General features: G+C 50.1%; 2 protein-coding genes across 16 annotated transcripts in view; one reads left to right on the plus strand and one right to left on the minus strand.

The window, feature by feature from the left end:
- The window catches only part of HMBOX1 (homeobox containing 1), a 127,807-nt gene extending 114,530 nt beyond the window's left edge, over positions 1-13,277 (plus strand). For 4 of the 15 annotated variants that reach the window (XM_080926280.1, XM_080926287.1, XM_080926288.1 and 1 more), the window contains 2 exons: positions 7,764-7,884; positions 11,438-13,277. In XM_080926280.1, coding sequence (XP_080782406.1) covers positions 7,764-7,884; positions 11,438-11,568 — 252 coding nt within the window. In that variant the 3' untranslated portion in view covers positions 11,569-13,277. Of the gene's footprint in view, positions 1-138; positions 1,604-1,771; positions 3,414-7,763; positions 7,885-11,437 lie in introns of those variants that run through there. The other 11 variants (XM_080926290.1, XM_080926293.1, XM_080926294.1 and 8 more) reach the window with 5 other exon arrangements.
- A 1,488-nt stretch (positions 13,278-14,765) lies between these two features.
- Positions 14,766-19,385, minus strand: part of KIF13B (kinesin family member 13B) — a 148,183-nt gene continuing 143,563 nt past the window's right edge. Inside the window, exon 40 of the mRNA XM_080926532.1 lies at positions 14,766-18,226. Coding sequence (XP_080782658.1) covers positions 17,961-18,226 — 266 coding nt within the window. The 3' untranslated portion in view covers positions 14,766-17,960. The remainder of the gene's footprint in view (positions 18,227-19,385) is intronic.

Consider the following 19,385-nt stretch of genomic DNA (forward strand, 5'->3'; position numbering starts at 1 on the left):
AGCCAGTGTCCCTCCACTCTGCTCGTGTGTCCAGTTAGAGTTTCACGCGGTTGGAAAGGAATGTGGTAAGATTCTGTTGTCCTGTTAAATCTGTGAGTAATCTCTATCCACCCCTGTGGGTTTATTGTCACACAACAGGACACTTGGCAAGCACGCAATGGGGAGGAGGAGGAGGGAAGAAGTTCAGAGGGAGGCAGAGAAGCAGAGAAGGTAGAAGAAGAGAGGAGGATCTGACCCAAACAAGCAAGTTACAACACTTACCACACACACAGTGTTTGAGAAGCATTTAGGGGCATGCGGGCAGCTGTGACAGTGCCTACCATGGACCATGAAGGCACAACAAAGGCCCCGCCCACTCCAGCCCCATTACACTGGGAACCCTCGTGCCCAGAGGAGTGGTTAACCAGAGTATCTCTGGACACTGACTCATCTTGTCATAATGCAATACCTGCATGGTTTCTCATCACATCCTGGTGTGCTCGCATTGCTTGGGGAAAGTGTATTTAATTGTAGCCACTGCATGGAATAAGCCAATAACCATAATTGAGGGATCCCCCCCACAACATGTTGACAGATTTCATTAAAATGTTCTACAGGATCAAATTTCATTTCCATTTGGGAAGTTCAGAGAGCACACGGCCCTTTCTCTAGACTGTTCCTTCCAGTGGTTTCCTTGTCCTCGGCTGCCATGTTCTTCATTCTCTGGGTTTTCACTGCCTCCATGTCTTCGCCACTCCAGCAGGGTGTGCGACTCTCTACACATCCCTTCTGCAATCCTAAAGGCTTATGTCTCAAAGCCAGAACGAAACAGTAGCACCATGTGTCCCAGCAGATTACCCCCAGCAGACTCAGTTCTCCAAGCACAGCTCCACCCTTGGCTCAGGAAACATTCCTGTTCTTTTTCAGCAGACCCACATAGATGGATCATTTCCATCTTTTTTTGCAGATGCCCTGAGGGCAGCACATCACATGCTTTTCCCCCCAAGGGACTTACTCTTTCCAAAGCTCTTTGGTACAGAGTCCCCCTGAAGATGTGACAGATGAGAAACGCCCCTTATCTGTGATGGCGCCTTCAGTGCCCAGCACACCTGCAGGGGCAGCCTCCGTCACAGCTTCCCTTATTCCTCGGTTGTCTGGGTTTGCTTTCCTTTGGTTTTGGAACTTGCAGTCAGTATCCTGCCTCGGCCTGGGAGTGCTGGGGCCACCACAGGCTTGTGTCCCAACGCTCAGGTGTCCGTCCGCTCAACAGCAGCCTTGCAGTTTACTGTGTCACTTAGAGGGTGGCGAGCTTCACTAAGCTCTAGTGTGATCTGTAAGGCACAGGTGCTTGTTCTGCATTTCCTCCACTGTCCTCAGCAGGGACACACCCTGGACCCCAGTAGCTCTGCGGATTTAGGAATACACTAGGTTGGGTTCAGTGATTACTACTGTGCCTGTGACAAACAGAAAAGTCTAGATTATTAGTTTATTTTAGTCACTTCAGGCTTGGTCAGCGCTAGCAATTCTTGATAGAATAAATGCTGTGTGAAAAAAGGAACAAAAGAAATCATTTAAGTCCTTTTTATTTGTTGAGTCACAAAAAAATGAAAAGTCCCTGGGCCTGTGTCCATTCAGTGTCTACTTAAATACAGCTCGCCTCCACCGTGAGATGCACTCAGCCTTTCTCTCCACAGATGCTTTGTCCCCGCACGGCTCCCTGCATGCCTTTCTGTGAGCTTGAGATTGCTGCCAGCCGACCAATAACATTCCTCTCTTATCTCTGCACGTCTAGGATGACAGCACGAGCCATAGTGACCACCAAGATCCCATCTCGTTAGCTGTGGAGATGGCGGCCGTCAACCACACTATCTTGGCATTGGCCCGGCAGGGAGCCAGTGAAATCAAGACAGAGGCCCTGGATGATGACTGATCAGGGAGTTAAACAGTTAACTTAGTTTAGACGTAGCACCTTAGCAGACTTTCCTTGGTCCTTAACATGTGTTCTTACAGTATAACTTACAGTTTCTTGTATGTCAGGTAGCCATTAGGGTCTTGTTCTGTGAAGATGGCATGGTGCCCTCAGCCTTTGCATATACTCTCAGTATTAAAATCCCAGTAAGTAAGAAGCAAACAAACTTCCCTCTCCCAGCCCCTGAGGCTAAAACAAAATCTCGCTGCTCCGTCTTAGCATTCCAAGAAAGTGCTTCCAGGTATTTAGATAACCCTCAGTTCTCAAATATTAGGCTCTGTGTAAAATCTCGGGTACCTTTAGATTCATGTAACACTAGGCTGTACCCCGTCTCTGCCCTAAGACTGATATGTTCCAGCTGAGGTAGTGGCACAGGGCCGACAGACACCACCTGGGATGTATCCGTGGAGCGGAGCACGAGGAACGCTAGAGCCCCACCTCGGCGTGAGACTCCCTGCTTCAGCTGCATTAAGCCGTGCCTCCTAGTCAGTGTGGCCAGGCTCTGCCTTGGGTGCTGTGTTAAGAATGTCATTGGAGTCCCAAGCTCAGACCTTGGTCAGTGCAAACAATGCCAACACAGACACCCTTCTCTCTCTTACAAGCTGTGTGACCTAGTAGATAATATACTGCCTTCTGCCTTTGGGACCACAATTCTAAAACAAAAAGGACATAAACCAAGTTCTGGAAAGCAAAACCCAGCTTGAGAGCAGTAGGGGAAGCCTGAGCTGAATGTCGGATGGATGCTGAGCCCAGTTCTCAGAGCCGCTACACATTCCACAGCGCCATACCAGCACCTGCCTGGGAAAGCAGTGGAGTTACCTTGGAAGTTGATTTGCCTCCTGTTGGTGCCCCTCCCTGCTACCAAAAAGGATAGAGCTGAGGTCTCGAGTGAGTGAAAGAGCAGGCTTTGTACCCATCACCTGAAGCCCACCAGGGTTGCTAGGACTGTGCTGAGGACCGTGGCAACTGGACTGTCACAGATGGAGATCCTTGCCTAGCTAGGGGCAGAACAAGCAGGGGACATCTGCCACCCACATCCTGAGTGTGTGGGACAGCAAGATGTCTCTGCTGTGTTCCCTTTATCTGTCCTTGTGGAGGTGTGACAGCTATATTGCTACAGGCAATTTATTTAATAATTGGAAGCCATATTGATAATGGATGTGGTAATATTTGTAGTTTAATCTACTTTAAGCGGCAGTAACTAATGGAATTTTTTTCCTTGATCACATATGTAGCACTTTTGTTACTTTTTAAAGATATTTATATTTGATAAATCTTTTTTTTTTTCATTTTGAGAACTCAAAATACCAAACAGTGAACTTGAGTTATAAAGTCACCCTGTGGTCACCTTGTCATCTAGTAGCAAAATGATGAACTATTCATGCATCAAAGGAAATTACATCTGCTGGCCTTGTGTGAAAATGATCTCCGGGAGCCCTGATTAAATAGCACACTGTCACTGTGGGTAAGAAGAAACAGCCTTCAGTGAATTGGTGCAGTGTGTGCTGAGAGGCCGAGCATTTTCTGCCTCCTCCCATCTCCCCTCTGTTTGTCTGACGAAGCCTTGCTTAGAGGCAGTGTGGAGTGGGCCTTTGAGCAGGCGTCTATCTTTCTGTCCGTTGCCTGAATCAGTCTCTAAGATAGAAAGTAGGTGCTGTCTCCTCACTCCTGCTTCCTCACTAAGTGTTCAGCTGCAGAACTGTTGTGAGAGGGTACACCAACCCTCCTCGCTTTCCCCTGGGCCCGATGCTCGGTAATCTCAGTGCTTAGCTGATCTTACTAGGGCACACTCTGTCTGGATTATCCCTTAGCTATAAATCTTGGTTACAGGAATGTGAGGAGTCATCTTTGAGGGGCTGAGGATGCTACCCCACCTACATCTGTGACTTTGAAGGGCACTAGGTAGGGCTTGGCCCTGTTCCTATCGGTAGATTTCAGGGGAATGTGTGTGTTTTCCCCAGCTCTTAGACCTGAAGTAAAGTGGAGCCATCTTCTCTTACTGTGTTACTTGAACCCACAAATTTAAGAGTAGCATTTCTTATTCTCAGGAATGAGCCCCTGCTCCCCCTGTACCTACTTAGAATCTTCATGGTGTATTTAATTTTTTGTTGTTGTTTGTTTCACTTAGAGGATTGCATTAGTTTTCTTTCGTTTACTTAGAAGGAAGATTCCTATTATGTCTGTCTGTTTTGGTCGGGTTTTGTCTGCTTATTCTCAGTTGAGTCAGAAAGAACAGGAGAGAGGGAAGACGTATTTTCTAGCAAGCCACATCCATGATTTACTGGGAGATTATTATGATTGACAGCTTCTTTATGGTGGCGCTGTAGTTTCTTCTCACTTGCCTTCTTAAAGGAACAGGCTGCAGCTGGTAAGCAGCTCCAGTCTCTAAGGGAACTCTGAGTGCAACGGCAGAGTAAAGTCATCCTAGGGCCTTTTAGAGAGAGCAGCACAGCAAAGGACACCAAGCCCTGGCTGGTGCAGGCAGTGCCAGCTCTGTGTGGCAGTGTGGTGGTACCGGAAGAGACAGTTACCATGGAGGCTGGCTCTGTGCTGAGAGCCCACAGACTCACTGCCTTACAGGGAACCTGCGCTCTCGCACCTTCAGCAGGTTCAAGGTTCAAAAACCACCATCAGGCAGTTTACCAGGTTTGATTCTGCTTTTGAGTCCTGGTCCTGAGCTCTTGGAATGGCCACAGAACATCCACAGTCAGACTCATCCGTTGTGCTCCTTGCTCGGTCTCTGTTTTCACTCCCTTCTGTACTTCTGTGTTCCCAGTGCTCTTTCAGGTTGTACCTTCTCCACCAGTGACACCGGACAGAGAGGAGCAAGGGGGGGGGGGCAGGCATTCGTAGACTGTGCGGCGACGTTTATTCAGAATTACTGTTGCTGGATAGGAAAGTAATTTTCCACCTTCTAGTACCTTACATGGCAACCTGCTAACAAAGGACCATCCTAAGATATTCCTGCCTATGTGAGACTGTAGCAGCCAGGCAGGGCAGCGCAGGGCTCTCCTGTGATTATGCAGGGCCCTCAGAACCCAGGAGACACTTGAGTTTACAACAGGCATGTTTGTGTTGAGCACCCCATAAAGTAGGTAACAGGAGGAGAGACCCTGGGACGGGGAGGCAAACAGCCTCTTTTTGCTTTCAGTCCAGCCCAGTCGGTGACCTTAGAAAGACGTGGTGGGTACATTGGAAGCCTGCTTGGACTGCTGTGCTCCACTCCAGAGCTCTTTGAGCACAGGCTTAGTGGGCAGTGTTAGTCCTTTCTGAACGCAGACGCTCTTTCCTGTGACAGGCAGCCAAGGCTCCACATGCCAAGCCTCTATCTACACAGTGACTTCTCTATCCTGTCCTAAAAAGGTTCCCTTCCAGTCCTTTCTCTCCCTGGTCTCAAGAAGGTTGTGGTTAGAAGCAGCACTCCCATCTAACTCAGCTCTGCCCAGAACTTTCTTCCTCTTTTCCTCTGTGAACCTCACCAACTTCTTAGGCAATAACTTCTTGTGTGGTGGTGGTCTCCTGCTCAGTGGTTCTCTGCCTCCTGCATGAGCATCAGTCTCTCTGCATCTCTGTGACGTCATCTTGCTGTGATTATTAGCTATGTTTTACTACTGTATTTATTGAGGCTGTACCGAGACTAGCCGACTCCACGTACAGCATTACTGAGCCAAATTTATTTTTTTAAGATTTCCCAAGTGAAGGTTGGGCACATCATTCGATCCTGCTGTGTGTGTTTGAGTGGAGCTGGGTGGGGATGTGCTGGGGCAGGGGTAGGGCTCGCACGTGCACAGCATTCCCTTGTGTGTGCTCTGTACATTGCAAGTGTGTTTACTCAGGCCACCAATTGTCAGCCATACTGAATTTAAGAAACTGCACCATGGCTGTGAAAACCCTTTACCATTTTTTCCTTCTCATTAGTTACGGTCGTAACAGTGAGAGCCTGGACAACAGTGGAAGGCTTTGCAGGGAGGCAGCCACAGATGGCCAGCTGCTTCCTAAGGCTTTCATGGTAGCGTGTGGTCAGAACAAATGCTCTATCCTACATAGCACCCTTCATTACACACCCTGTTTCAAAGATGACCATCACTTAAGAAGAGCGGCTCCTGGTGCTGGGGAACTAGTGTATAAAGACCACAGGGAAGACTTTGAGGCATCAATGTGAAGCCAGTGTTCCGATGGCAAAAGCCCATATCTTACAGAGTACACTCTAAAATCCTCTTCTCTGTGCCATTTCTTTCTAAACTTAAGGGGAGGCATTGTTTATGGCAGTGTACGGGACTGGCATGCGTAAAGGAAAGCGTGGAGCATATCTGTGGACTGGTAGAAGCTGGAAGTTTGGAAACTGAGGTTTTTGTAGATACTGCATCACACTATGTGTGTGAAGGGGGTAAAAGTCAGCCACCTGAACCTCCCAAATCCTCACAACACTAGTTTTCTTCCTGAATCAAGGGAGGACAAGACTGATGGAGGACGGAAGGAAGGCTCAGCTCGCCATCCTGTGGTTGTCTTGGTTGTCCAGTGTGCTCTACCGTCCTTGCCATCCAGGGAGAACTAAATCTACTTGGTCCAATTTTGGAGAGATGAACGGCCTTCTTCCACTGGGGGGCTTCCCGCTAACCCTTTCTAGGTAGTAGGGGAACTTTGCTGCCATACTTGGCTGACAGGCCCTTTCTGTGGCCAATCTTCAGGTTGTACAGCTCCAAACACTGTGGTTGGGGAGCTTGATGCCCCACTTAGAACACCCAGGAGGCTAGCTCCCCTGGCTGCATGTCCGTCGTTTCTCTCTTTAAATAAGACTGGCTCCATACAGCCATAATTAACTTACAAATTCACGATGGTGTGCTGTGATCAAATGAAGGTTTGGCAGAATCTTTTCTCAAATTGTAACCATGGTAATTGAGGGGGGTGGCATAGAATGAATATAGGAAAGTATAATGGCAATTGTTCCGAGTGACTGAGTGTCCTCTGACATGTAATTAGCTGTTTTAGCAGGGTGTAGATTGGCATGGTCACAATTACGAGGATTTCTGTCCTTTCTGTGACTGAGAATAGCAGAGCACCCATCCTTGTTCCCTTTGAGCACTGTGCTCTTGAGAACATTTGGAACAACAGCTCAGTAAACCAAAATAATGACATGGGACTCGTCTCCCACCCAGGGGACCATTTCGGGTCCAGAATGGAAGGCTTTGCTATTGCTTGCTCCTGACTTCCAAATTCTCTTAAACCTCTGTGTCCAGTTTCAAATTCTTCTACTTTAGCCAGAAACTAGTCAGTATCTCAACCTGAGGCAGCCTCTGGCAGAGCCTCCTGGTCCCCATCCTCTCCCTGACAGCCAGGATCCCCCGAATACCTTTCTTGTGACACTTGCTGCGTGACTGGGCTTCCTGGGAATTTTAGGCTTTTCCTTGGAAACTTGATTATTTCCACTCCCACGACCATCAGAAAGTATTTGCTTCATGGACGTCTACAGTTGAGTAGTGTTTTCCTTATGGCGGAGAACAGACAACATGACAGGAACACACACATCGACCCCACACAGGAATGCATAGATCGGGCTCCAGTGTGCGCCCCAGCTTGCTCACATCTGGCTTGTTCAGCCCTCGAAAGCCTCGCAGAGCTATTGTCCTATCAGTCCTGGGTTTCGGCTCTTCTGGAGCCATGTTCTCTGTCCCCAGTTGGTTTATCTTTATGCACCTGTGCCTTCGGGCGGATGTCTTACAATCCTCATAGCCTGTAGTGTCCTGACTAGGGATTGCAGAACTCACTAGCCCCTCTCCAGCTGATGCTTAGTTTGGACTTTTTCTTTTTTTTCTAGTCATCCTTTGCAGGAGCCTTGATTCAATTAGAGCATCAGAAGGGTCCACCGGAATGCCAGCAGCCTACCAGTGCTAAGTGGCCTTTTATAAGCTCTTCTGCCCATGAGGCTCAAGACTCAGGTGAGGTTAACTTGAGTTCAAGAGCCCTGTCTTTTTCAGGCTGGACACTGTGGGACTAGTAGCCAAGTGTGTGTGTGTGCATGCATGTGTGTGCATGTGTGTGTGTTTACCCTTTCTATAGATGGTGTCCCCTCACCCAGAACACTAACCAACTAAGATGCTGGTTCCAGCTGTTGTGTGGAAAGGCTGAGGTTGGCTATAAAGCTAGAGAGAGTATAAGTCTAGAGAGTCCTTTTCCATCAGCACACAGACATACAGAGAGAGGTGAGGAGTTTGTATTCCTGGGGATGCTTCAGTTTGATTGCTCCCGAATGCCCACAGTGAGATGTACAGCATGTGTCTGTGTCAGGAAGGTGGTTCTGGCAGGATGGCCATTGCCGCTGCCTCTGAGTTACGTCTCGGCCCCTCCCAATGCCCGAAGGTCAGAGGTGTGGTCCTCGGGACCTGTCAGCCTTGATGTGGATGTTGAACTTACAGCATTTCTTACTTTCCCAGCTGCTGAGCAACTGCTCTGTCCTTTAGAGGTCCAGGTCTGCCTTCTGGTTCCATTCTGAAAAGCCACTGGCTGAGCTAATTTTGTAACTTGTGTGGCATGTACTGCACAGCAGAGAAACATCCCGATACCCTGTGAGCATTCAAGGGACGGAGTTGGCACGCAGCTAGAAGTTCCCAACCTCATCCACCTGGGTGCTCAAGGGGGGGCGCTCTGGTCAAAAACACCCTGCCTGGGGTAAATCTTCATGTATATCACGGATACCCCCCACCTCAAAACACAAAACCGGCTCAGCAGCCAAGGACAGTGTAGGTGGTACTTGCCTTAGAATAGCTGGTCCCTCCCGGCTTACCTCCCACCCTCTCCCCTCCCTGCCTTTCTTCCTAAGGAAGACCCCAGAGGTGACTGTTGTAGGAATCTAGATACCGGTATCTGGGGATGTGGAGTCTCACTCTGCTGAGGTCACTGCCAACCGCTTGCTGTTCTCAGGCACACGGGCTCACCCGGTGCCACAGCCACTCCTGTTCTCTGCAGCCGAGTCCTCCCTCAGGCAGCTCATCACTGTGGTGATGGTCCCCAGCCTGCTCTTTCTGGTTCCTGCAGTGCTTAGCTCCTGGGACTTTGAGGCACCCTGCTTGTGCTGAACCCTCCTACAAACCCTGCTGTCCCTCTACCATAGAAAAGGAGGAAGAAGCATTGTGGAGCCCCAGGTCCTGGTGCTCTGGTATTAGTGTGACTCTGCCACGGCCTCCCTGGGCTCCTTATCAACACCGATTGGCCCATAAGTAACCGTTTCTTGAAGACATTCCAATTTAGGCCTAGAATAAGACGTTTTAATATCCAGAATCCAAGAATGGTGCAAGCTGCCTCAGGATTAACATGGAGGCTTAATGACTACTGGTCAGTGACACCAAACAAGGGACATCTTCCAAATGACCTGCTACACTCCTTCACCCCCCCCCCCCCACACACATCTTTTCTAGCTCTTTTTCTTACAAAATTAGGTTCTCTGAGAGTTGGCTAGGTCACTGTCCCCGTCTCCTCACGTCATGGGTAGTCTTCAAGCCCAAGAGAGGGAAATGCACCTGAGGACCAAGGCTGAAGGACTCGGCAGGTCAGCTTCTGGGGCTGCTGATGCTGTGACACTAGCTGGCCGGGGGTCAGCTTCTGGGGCTGCTGATGCTGTGACACTAGCTGGCCGGGGGTCAGCTTCTGGGGCTGCTGATGCTGTGACACTAGCTGGCCGGGGGTCAGCTTCTGGGGCTGCTGATGCTGTGACACTAGCTGGCCGGGGGGTCTTAACACCGTCTTCATTTTGCTCCAAATACCTTGGTTTGAAGAAAATAGAGTATAGGTGCCTTTCATTTTGGTATAATCAAGATTTTGCAACTTTGTTGGTGGCCAGAGGTTCCATGGGAATTGTAGGATGGAATCCGTGCCTGTCACCTCCCAGGGCTCAAAACACAGACCGGTCCTAGGGACTTGTGTGAAGGTTTGTTGCTCCTGCAAGGACTTAGCTTCCCAGCACTTCCAGGTTGAATCTCTCCAGTCTGTCTGCAGCATCCTCAGCCCAGGAACCCCTCCCATTTTGCTTTACTGGAATTGAGAGCCCAGCCTAAACCTGTGAGGCCATCTGTGCGCTCCACGGCCATTAGACTAGAAAACCAAATGGCATTAGAGCTGTGTGAATGCAAACAGCAGCCACTCTGATGCTTCCTGGGCCCCATCTGCAGAGGGAGGGGTGTGTGTGTGTGTGTGTGTGTGTGTGTGTGTAGGTGAGAACTTGTGACTGATTTCAGAAAGCATCCCCTTATCATTTGCCTTGATGCCCACGTTGACTGTACTGAAAGCAGTAGGGATCTCATCACGCATCTCTGAAAATGGGCACCAGAAAAACAAAACCAAAGTTCTCAGGGTGGGTAGAGCTTTCTTTCCAAGCACTGGCCGTTCTGGCAAGCTTTCTCCCTTATGCTCTTTGGTTCTACCACAACACCACTCCGAAAGCTCTCTCCTTTCTTAGTGGTTCCTCACAATGACCCTAAACAGTGTCAGGGCAGTCTGCACCTCATTAGGTGCAGATAGGGGACTACAGATGCCAAACTGGCCCCTGAGCCACCACAACTTCACTGGCTGGAAGGTGCCAAGACTGGCAGTTGTTTCCCCTGGAAGAGCCTACAGCCTTCTCCCATCTCCCCATGGGCTCGGCCTCCCCTCTTTGGCCATGGTTAGGTTGGGTCTGCAGTACCTTCTAAAACAAACTTCTCGTTTATGTTTAAGTGCCTAAGCAAGTTACAGACCTCTGGGACCTGCCTGAGAGTCGGCCTCTGCCCTGTCCTTCCCACCATGCACCCGCCTCAGGGCAGGTGTTATGCACATCCACGCTCCCCAACCCAGGCTCCCTGCCATTCTGCAGGCAGAATGGTCACAAGGGCAAGTGAGGGGAGAAGAATGGCTTTGTCACTGTCTCCTGTGTTCCTTGTGTTGATGTGACTGTGGTCTTGGATCAGAGGGAGTTTTAAGGAATCTACTTAGCGAGGGCTCGGCGGCTACTGAGTGAGGAACAGGAGTGAGATGGTTCCGAGTTCCATCTGTCAGCTCATGGGGTCATCGGGCAGAGATCATGACTGATGACCCTGTGCGCACTGGAGCCCTGACCACATCCACAGCCCAGATACCGAGGAGCCTAAGGCACCAGCATCCGAGTCGTAGTAAGATCCAAATGAGTGAGGGCCTGTTGCTTTTGGGGAATAACTAAAGTGTGAGTTAGATCTGGGCCTTTATTTACATGGGGTATAGGACAGGTAAATTTGCTGTGCTCAGTTGGTACAACAGTAACAAGCAGAAAGAAACACTCTCTTACACAGGCACCTTCTTTTCATTAATCCAGGATTTTTGTTCAGTGGAGTAATGCAAACACTGGGCATTTACATGTAACAGGTACAGGTGGCCCTGCCTCACCTAGAGAAGGGAAAGCAGAGGGTGAGTGGCCAAGTGGTGGCAAAAGGGAGGCTGTGGAGCATGCAAAGCCACGCTGCCCCTGAGGAATGTGTCACCCTCTAGGCGCAGCGTCCATGGTCTACCTACCAAGTACCTGTCTGCCCGGTGTAACTGAGGAATGTCAACTGGAATGCAAGTTGAGGGACGACAGCATTGAGTCAGAGCATCAGGAGGGCCAGGATTCTGGGCCCTGACTGGACTTGAACATTCTAGCAAGAGCCAAATGCACTCACGTGTAAGTGCAGCTGTGTAGTTGACTGTGGGTCTGGGAACAAGCTGGCAGGGTCAGCTGGGAAGCGGGAAGCAGGCTTACGAGTTCTGACCAGACACCAGGGACCAGATGTCTTGAGGTTGCCTGCAGGCGTTCAGCCTAATGGCTGTGTAGGATCCTGCCAGATGAGTCTGGGAAGGGGCAGGGCACCCTCCTGGCCTTGGCTGTGGTGTGTCTTAGTCTCTGTGTTTCCCTTTGGTGTCTCCTCTGGTCTCTGTCCCCATCTTGTGTGCCATGTGTCCCTGAGGGTGAATCACACCTGTGTCTGAGTCTGCTGTAAGGTGTTCAGTCTACCTCAAGGGGTCATCATGGCAAGCTCTGTCCACATGGAATCCTCCTTACATGCCACACACACTGGAATGTATACCGCCCACCCCCATAACCTCTTGACCCCATCTTCCCCCATAATCACCACAGACTCCTAGTGCAAATTGGATGCTGCTTTAAATGTGAAAAAAAAAATTGTTCAAAAGCTATAAAATCTGAATGAAAGCTAAAGCTGAACTTATAAGCCTTGTTGCATATGAGCCAAAAGTGCAAAAAGCTCTATATAATGAACTAACCTGCCACTCGTATAAATATAAATATATATAAATATATTAAAATCAGACTGTTCTACAAAATTGTGTATTTGTATTTTTGTGTACGTACAATTTTCTGCTAAGCAGAAGGAGGGTGTAGTATAGGGCGCTGTGAGAAGAGATTTGGTTTAATCCCATTTCTTTGTTACTTATTTTTGTTAACATCAGATGCCTGTCTTCGTCTTCTCTGTGTATGACACTGTTTGGAAAGCTGCAGTATCCTTCTTCCTTAGGCCAGAGTCTGTGATTAATAAAGCGGGGCTCAGGGAAGTGGGCGGCACCTGACAGACGGGGTGGGGGGCAGGCTTGCACCCCTGAGGCCAGGCATGGTATGGCATTCTGACTTGTCTCTGGGAAGCAAACTCCCTTTTTAGAACCTAATTTTCCAGACAAGATCATTGGATACTCAGACCCAGGGAGCAAGGGGAGACTTCTTTCCATTGCCAAGATGGCTCTGCCTGGCATAGTTCCCAGCCCCCTGGCTACCGCTGGGCCATGCATCCCAGGTAGCTGCTGCCTTTTCAGACAGGGTTACCAGATGCCTCCCCTATCGGAGCTGTCACCAGAGGTCCAATTCTTTACCTGGAGCATCTCAGAACCCACTTTGCTGGTGCTAAACAGGAGAGGGGTTAGAGTGGCTGCCAATAATGGCCAGAACCAACCCACCAGAGGCCAAGACAAGCTTGGGTACCCACCGCTGCCCACACCCTCCCAGCCCCCTCCTGGCCCCTGGTGGAGCCTGCTCTAGGGAGTGATACTGCACCTTCCCAGTAGGACTCAGATTATAACAATGTGTGATGACTGTAGCAAGAAGCCCTTGTTTCTCGATGTAAATGGTCAAAGAAACAAGTGCTCTATACTGTATTGATTAAATAGTTCCAATGAGTCCTGTTTCATTGTATCTCCTATTCTGGATTAGTGCCTTTTGGACAGTAGACTGTTCTGTAATTAAAATGTAGTATACTGCTTTTTTGTACAGTTTTGTTTTAATAAAACTTTTTTTTAATTTGTGTTTATTTTAGTATTGTACCTATTAGAGAATAAAATGTATAACTGAGCAAAGTCTGTCCGGGATTTCTTTGGGTGCAGATACTCATAGGAGGGTGGTGTTTGCACCTAGTTGTCCAAAGCAGTCCAGGTGTCCGTTCTGTGCACCTCCATGTGCAGTTTTTAGTTTTAGGGTTCCAGGCAAGTGCCCAGGCCCCAGCTAGACTCTCAGACTTTTCAAAGGGACAGGAGAGCTGAGAGATCACAGCTCCAAACCCTGAGCAGAACCCCTGCCCCCACTTTCTTAGAAGACTGAGAACCACTTCCCGTCATGGTATACATGAATAGCATCGTTCAGATCAGGACAGAGGCCAGGCCATGCCTGTCTCTACCTCACAGCTCTATAGTTTGGCCCCAAATCTCAGACCATGGGTCTCCTTAGCCTGCGCTCATGCACTAGGTGGCCAAGCATTTCCCTGGGTTACCCTCTCCTCTGTAGCCCAGGAAGACTTCCAGGCCCAGGATCAGTGCCCACATCCCTTGAGTCACTCAGTAAGCAGTGAACCAAGTATGACACCCACTACAGCCCATGCCCAGGACTTGGTACAGGCTAGACCTCTCCTGGGGCTGCCAGGAAACCAGTGTGAAAAAGATGTTTCCACCCCACCCCCACAGCTGGATCAGTTCTATTCAGCATCCTGCTGCATCTCAAGGGGCTGCTCCTGTCTCTGCTCTGCAGGACTTATCTCTGAGAATAACTCTGCTGCACTTGGGAATACAAACAAGTCCTGCGTAGACAGAAGCTGCCTATGGCTGATGGCCACCTCCGCTGGGGCTCCAGGTGCCCTTGACCCAACATTCTCAGGCTGTTTTATTTATGAGACAGGTTCAGAATGACGATTGGCTCAGGGAGAAAAACATGAGTCCTGTTCCCTGGAAACAGTGCTTTGCTGTAGCCAAGTGGCTGAGAGCAGGGCCCGGTGGGTAGCGCAGGGGGTCCCTTCTCTAGCACAAAACCAGAAAGGCTTCCTGGCGGGCAGGTCTAACGTCAGGTTCCATAGCCCTAACTTAGCCCTCTTTCTAAAGCACCTTGTTCCAAGGCAGTGGTTCTCAGCCTGTGGGTCTTGACCCTTTCAGAGGGATCACTTAAGACCAGTGGAAAACACAGATATCTACATCATGATTCAAAACAGTAGTGACTTTAGTTATAAAATAGCTGGAGGTCTCCGCCACATGAGGGATGTATTAAAGGCTGCAGCATTAAAGAGGTTGAGGACTGCTCCAGGGTACACTATATGCAGCAATAGAAAGACTTGCTCTCTGGGGCCTGTATCATAGTTGAAACACCTGCCTGAAATGGAGAAACCCACACCCGCAACACACATACAGACAAGGTCTTTATCCATGTCTAGGGGTCACTGAAGTTTGTGCCCTGGAGCCTGTTGCTCTCTGGAAACCCACCAAGGGACAGTGTAGTCAGTTGAAGCCCAGGGTGAGGATAGGGAAGAACAGTTAAGATTCACCTCAGACGTGAGCAAGAAATCACCTGGATTTATTTAGAAGCTGTTGGTCACTTGATGGAAAGGCATTATGGTACAAAATTACAATAGTTTGGTTCCTTATACAACATAAATCATCATCTTTACTATTCGTTACAGGCTCTTTGGAGTTTTAATTCCCATTTAACATGCACCCAATCACTATAATCCTGGGATCAACATGACACATGTGAGCTCATACTTAGACACAATCCACACACCGTGCTTTTCTCAACTTTCCCAACACTGCATGAGTATCCACAACACAACAGAAAGGCACCATATAGACGAAGATGTTTTGGGCAGTATCGGGGACAGGAAGCACAGGTTAGATCCTGGTCCCAGGGAAGGCACTGAAGATGGCCCTATGTTCTCTGACCTGAGGTGGCCTGGGCCTTGAGGCACTAGAAACTTCTAGTCACCCTTCATGGGCAACACACAGCACAGACAGCTTGGACAGACAGGTAAATGCTATGTGAGCCGCTCACCTGCTTTCCACAGAACCTCTAAGGCATGATAAGTGGGGAAGAAAACTGGAGACATGGAAACACCACCTACACCTCTGCAACTCCTGGCGGGGGGGGGGGGGGTCACACCACTAAACACAGCCCAGAACTGACTCTCTGACCCTTAGACCTGGGCACCTGGGACCCACCCCACACCCACCACCTACCCTCCACTACCTGACATTGTAGCAACCATGACCCCTACACATCACTTTTCTAGCTGCAAGTTAGTGTTAGTCTGCTCCAAAAGGCAGTGAGTAGAGGGCTGGGGCTGCAGTTAGCATGAGAACCCAGCTGTCTTCCTCCAGCTCACAGGGACATGAGGGTCAGAGTGCAATATGGGCACAGCAAACCCTGAAGGCACATAAGCCCATCTCTTCAGAAGTACCCCAAAGTGCCAGTTTTCCTGAGGTCACCTCCCTGCCCTCACAGCAGACAGGCACACAGGGTCCTCTCGACCACAGGAACAGCTCATAAGAAACACCCAAGAGGACAACGAGACCCCAGAAGATCTCATCCACCACAAGGTGCATGAGAACAGAGCCTTCTGTGCAGACAGACTGCCCTTACAGAACACAGCCCCAAAGCTGCGCCTCAGCTCCAAGCACTGGAGGCCACGGGCACAACCGTCCTGGAGGATGTCTGGTGCTTTGGCCAGTCACCTGAGAAGCTGCAAGGCTGTGAAAATGGTACTTTTCAGAGGCAGGGGGAATTCTTAGGCAGCCTAGAAGTAGAAAGGCTGGGGAAGCTCAGGTCCAAGAAGCAGGGAGGAAAGTGGGGGCTGGGGGAGAGAAGGTGGCCCCAGAACAGCTGGCCAAGTGAAATCCCTCAGGCCTCTCAATGCTCCCGAGAACTCCAGATAGCAAGATGAAGTCAATAGCAACCTTTGTCATCCTGCTTTAGGCCATCTAAGAACCGGGTGGCACAATGTCTCTTCTCACACATAACACTCCTGGCTTTACACCTACAGGGACTTCTCTCTCTAGCATCCACTGTTTGGCCATCCTAAAGGATGGCACTCTGGAACTCTAGTCCCTTCAAGGAATGAATGGCTGTTCTCTAGGGGACACTGTGGATGCTGACAGGAGAAAACCTCTAACTGGAACACAATCAAAAGTGTTGTGTGTTCCCATGAGAATAGTCCAGGCAAGATTGGCAGTGCCAACTCAGCAACACACACCCAGTGGGTGCCCCCAAAGTGCAGGCTGATGAAGAGGAGTTATAGAACTGGTGCCTGCCTCTAGCTGTTCAAGAACGGAAAAGAGGTAGGTCTCTCCTGGCAGAGTAACACTCAGCTCCCAGGCCGCAGTGCAGGCAGACCACCTGTTGGGAAGACCACCCATCCTCCTATGGCTTTAAGCAGCCTCTGGTCAGGGTCTGGGCAAGCAGATGGTAGCGAAGTTTGTACTGGGCTCATCAGACAATGCAGATGGTTCAGACTGAGTGTCAGCAATACAGGTCCAGAGGAGGCTGAGGTGTTCTGAGAAGCCACCTGGCAGGAGCTACTTCCCTTAAAAAGCTAAAGTCCTCACAGAACCAATTCCTCTTCAAACAAATTGCCAAGGATACTCTGAGAAAACACTGCCACATCCTGAGGTGGAAGGCAGGGCAGGGCCTGGGACAACAGGGATTGGTGACTCTGATCTACCCACTGAGCCCTCCATCAACTCTGGGACTCAGAGACCACACACATCTCAGCGAACAGGTAGTTGGTAATGCCAGGACCACAGCACAGATCCGAAGAAGGAAATGGAAACAGTTCTGCCCTCACTACCGGCCTACCCAGCTGCTGGCCCCGGGTATAGTTGGGGTTTAGGAATTGTCAGAGTCAAAACATTCTCCATTTCCTTGAAACCTGGCACATCCAGACAAGGTATTGAAGCCCCTGGGTCTGCCATCCTACCAGTAAAGCCATGGTGTCTGCAGTCAAGCAACACAGGGGCAGCTGGCTTCATTTGCTGGCCGCCACTTCCAGCAACCACCATCCAAGAGAGGCTGCAGCTCTGGCCAGCCAGAGGCCAGTAAGCACAAGGCAGGTCCGGGGCATGTTAGGATAGACAGCGATTGTGGTTTATGAAGTATTTTAACTTTTGGAAAAATAAATTAAATAAATATAGTTCAAGCATCCTGTTAGGAAATGAATGGTCAGCAGAAAAGACCTTCTGAGTGTAAAGACACTGGGAGACCCACAAAGATGCCTTCCAGAAATCCTGTGAGCTGTGCAGAAGGATGAGGCATGGGGTAGGGGAGGCTGATAATCAACAGAGAGGGTGGTGTGCATGCTGGGCCCGGGCAGAAGGAAGTCCTGTCTGTGAGGGCAAGACACTAGTTAGGATCATTGCTTAAATTAAGACATTAATGAAGTCAGCAGAGTAAGGAAAGGGGAGCCCAACACATCTGGCTGGGAACCCCCTCCCCTAACACACATCCTCAAGCAGGCAGGGAGGAGCTGGGCTGGCTCCAGCCCTGTCATCCAGGAGTCTCTGGGCTCCTGGAACCTTCCACCCCTAACCAGGGGAGCATAGCTGAGGGATGTGTGCCATTGCCAAGTAGAGGAAGGAAATCCAGCTTCCAGACTCCCAGAGAGGACAGGGGACCAAATTGTCCATCATCTCTGTGTCGTGCAAAAAGCATTCATGGCCCTGCTCCCATGGAAGAACCAGGTCTCCCCCTTCCCATCAGTGTTCACAAGGGAGGTGCATCTTAGCTGGCCCAGGACTTGCGGTTCTCAGGACTCTTGTAGCTCCTGTCTCCCTTGGCCAGTGCAGCTGTCAGTGAGGCCAGGTTGGTGGCAGAGCCCGAGATGGTAGCACTCCTGCGGGTCTCTGGGGCTCCCTGAAGCTGGAGCCCTGAGCTGCGCCGGCGCCCAGTGCCTGCAGCCCTGCGGACCCGGCCCGGCCTCACCAGCAGCCCGTAACCAGGGTTGCACCTGAAATACTGTTTCCCGCCAATGGAGCCATCGTTCTTTCCTGTGGGGAAGGAAGAAGCATCATGGAGAAACCTGGTTACACAGGTACCTTCTTTACTGTGCCCATCCATCATGCCACCACCCTCCAAGCCACCACCCAATCCAGAAGCCCAGAGCCCAGAGCCCCGGGCAGTAGCCTCTCAAGACGGTAAACAGCAGTCATCAGGGACTTGAGTAAGAAGCAGCAGGCCTTGCCCGAAGACCTGCCGAGGGCAAGGTGGAGGCCACTGAGGCAGGGCTGGCTCCAGTTCCTCCAGGGGCACTAGCTCCTTTCCTAAATGCAAGTAAGGTTCCTGCATAATGTCCCATGTTCCAGCTCAGTCCAGGGGTGACTGTTCCCCAGCTTGGCCTCCCAGGGCACCTATCATCTCTGTGTCTCGGGTCACCTGAGATGATGACCCTACACTGATAGGCAGTTTTCCAGCATTTCCAACTCAGGGCCTTGTGTTTGTGGCGTGTTCTGATGACACACACTAGCTGTTACACTGACACTCCTCACGAGGGCCCCCTCCATCTGTCCTACACATCTTCCAGAACCCTGACCACTGCTCCCCACACCTACCAATATCTTAACCTCAGTCCTCTTCACCCACACATCTGCCAGCCTCAAAGTGGCCTCTGTTCCCATTACTCCCATGTGTGCTCCCCAAGGCGTGATCATTTCAGTCCCCTATCAAACTGCTCTGCCTACAAGACTCTCAGATGCAGGCACCGGGTGCCCTGCAGGCCTCAGAGGCCACCTTCCTACTAGTCCTCAAACACAGAAAGCTGGGCCATACTCAGCAGCATGAGATACTGTGGGTTGATGCTAAGGAGATACATGACTGGACAGTAGAGAGGTAGGTGGAGAAAACGTAAGAAAATGGAAGAGGAGCAGAGATTTAGAATTCAAGATGAAGCTGGAAAATGAGGATCTAGATCCTGGTGGCTGTAACTGGCAATAGGTAGATATGAACATTCTTAAGGGAGTCTATAGGTCTTTTTATCTCATATAGAAGGGCAGTTCGTGTCTTTGTCCATTGGATGTGATCTTATCGTATGGAGGACTTGTGGATTGAGAATTTAATATATAAACTTGCACAAAAAGGTACCGGGCTTTGGAGTCATGTTTGTGCTGAGCGGTGGAGGAAAGAAAGACACAGGGGCTGTCGTATCCACCG

The sequence above is a fragment of the Micromys minutus genome, assembly GCF_963924665.1.
Source record: "Micromys minutus genome assembly, chromosome: 12".
Taxonomy (NCBI): Eukaryota; Metazoa; Chordata; class Mammalia; order Rodentia; family Muridae; genus Micromys; species Micromys minutus.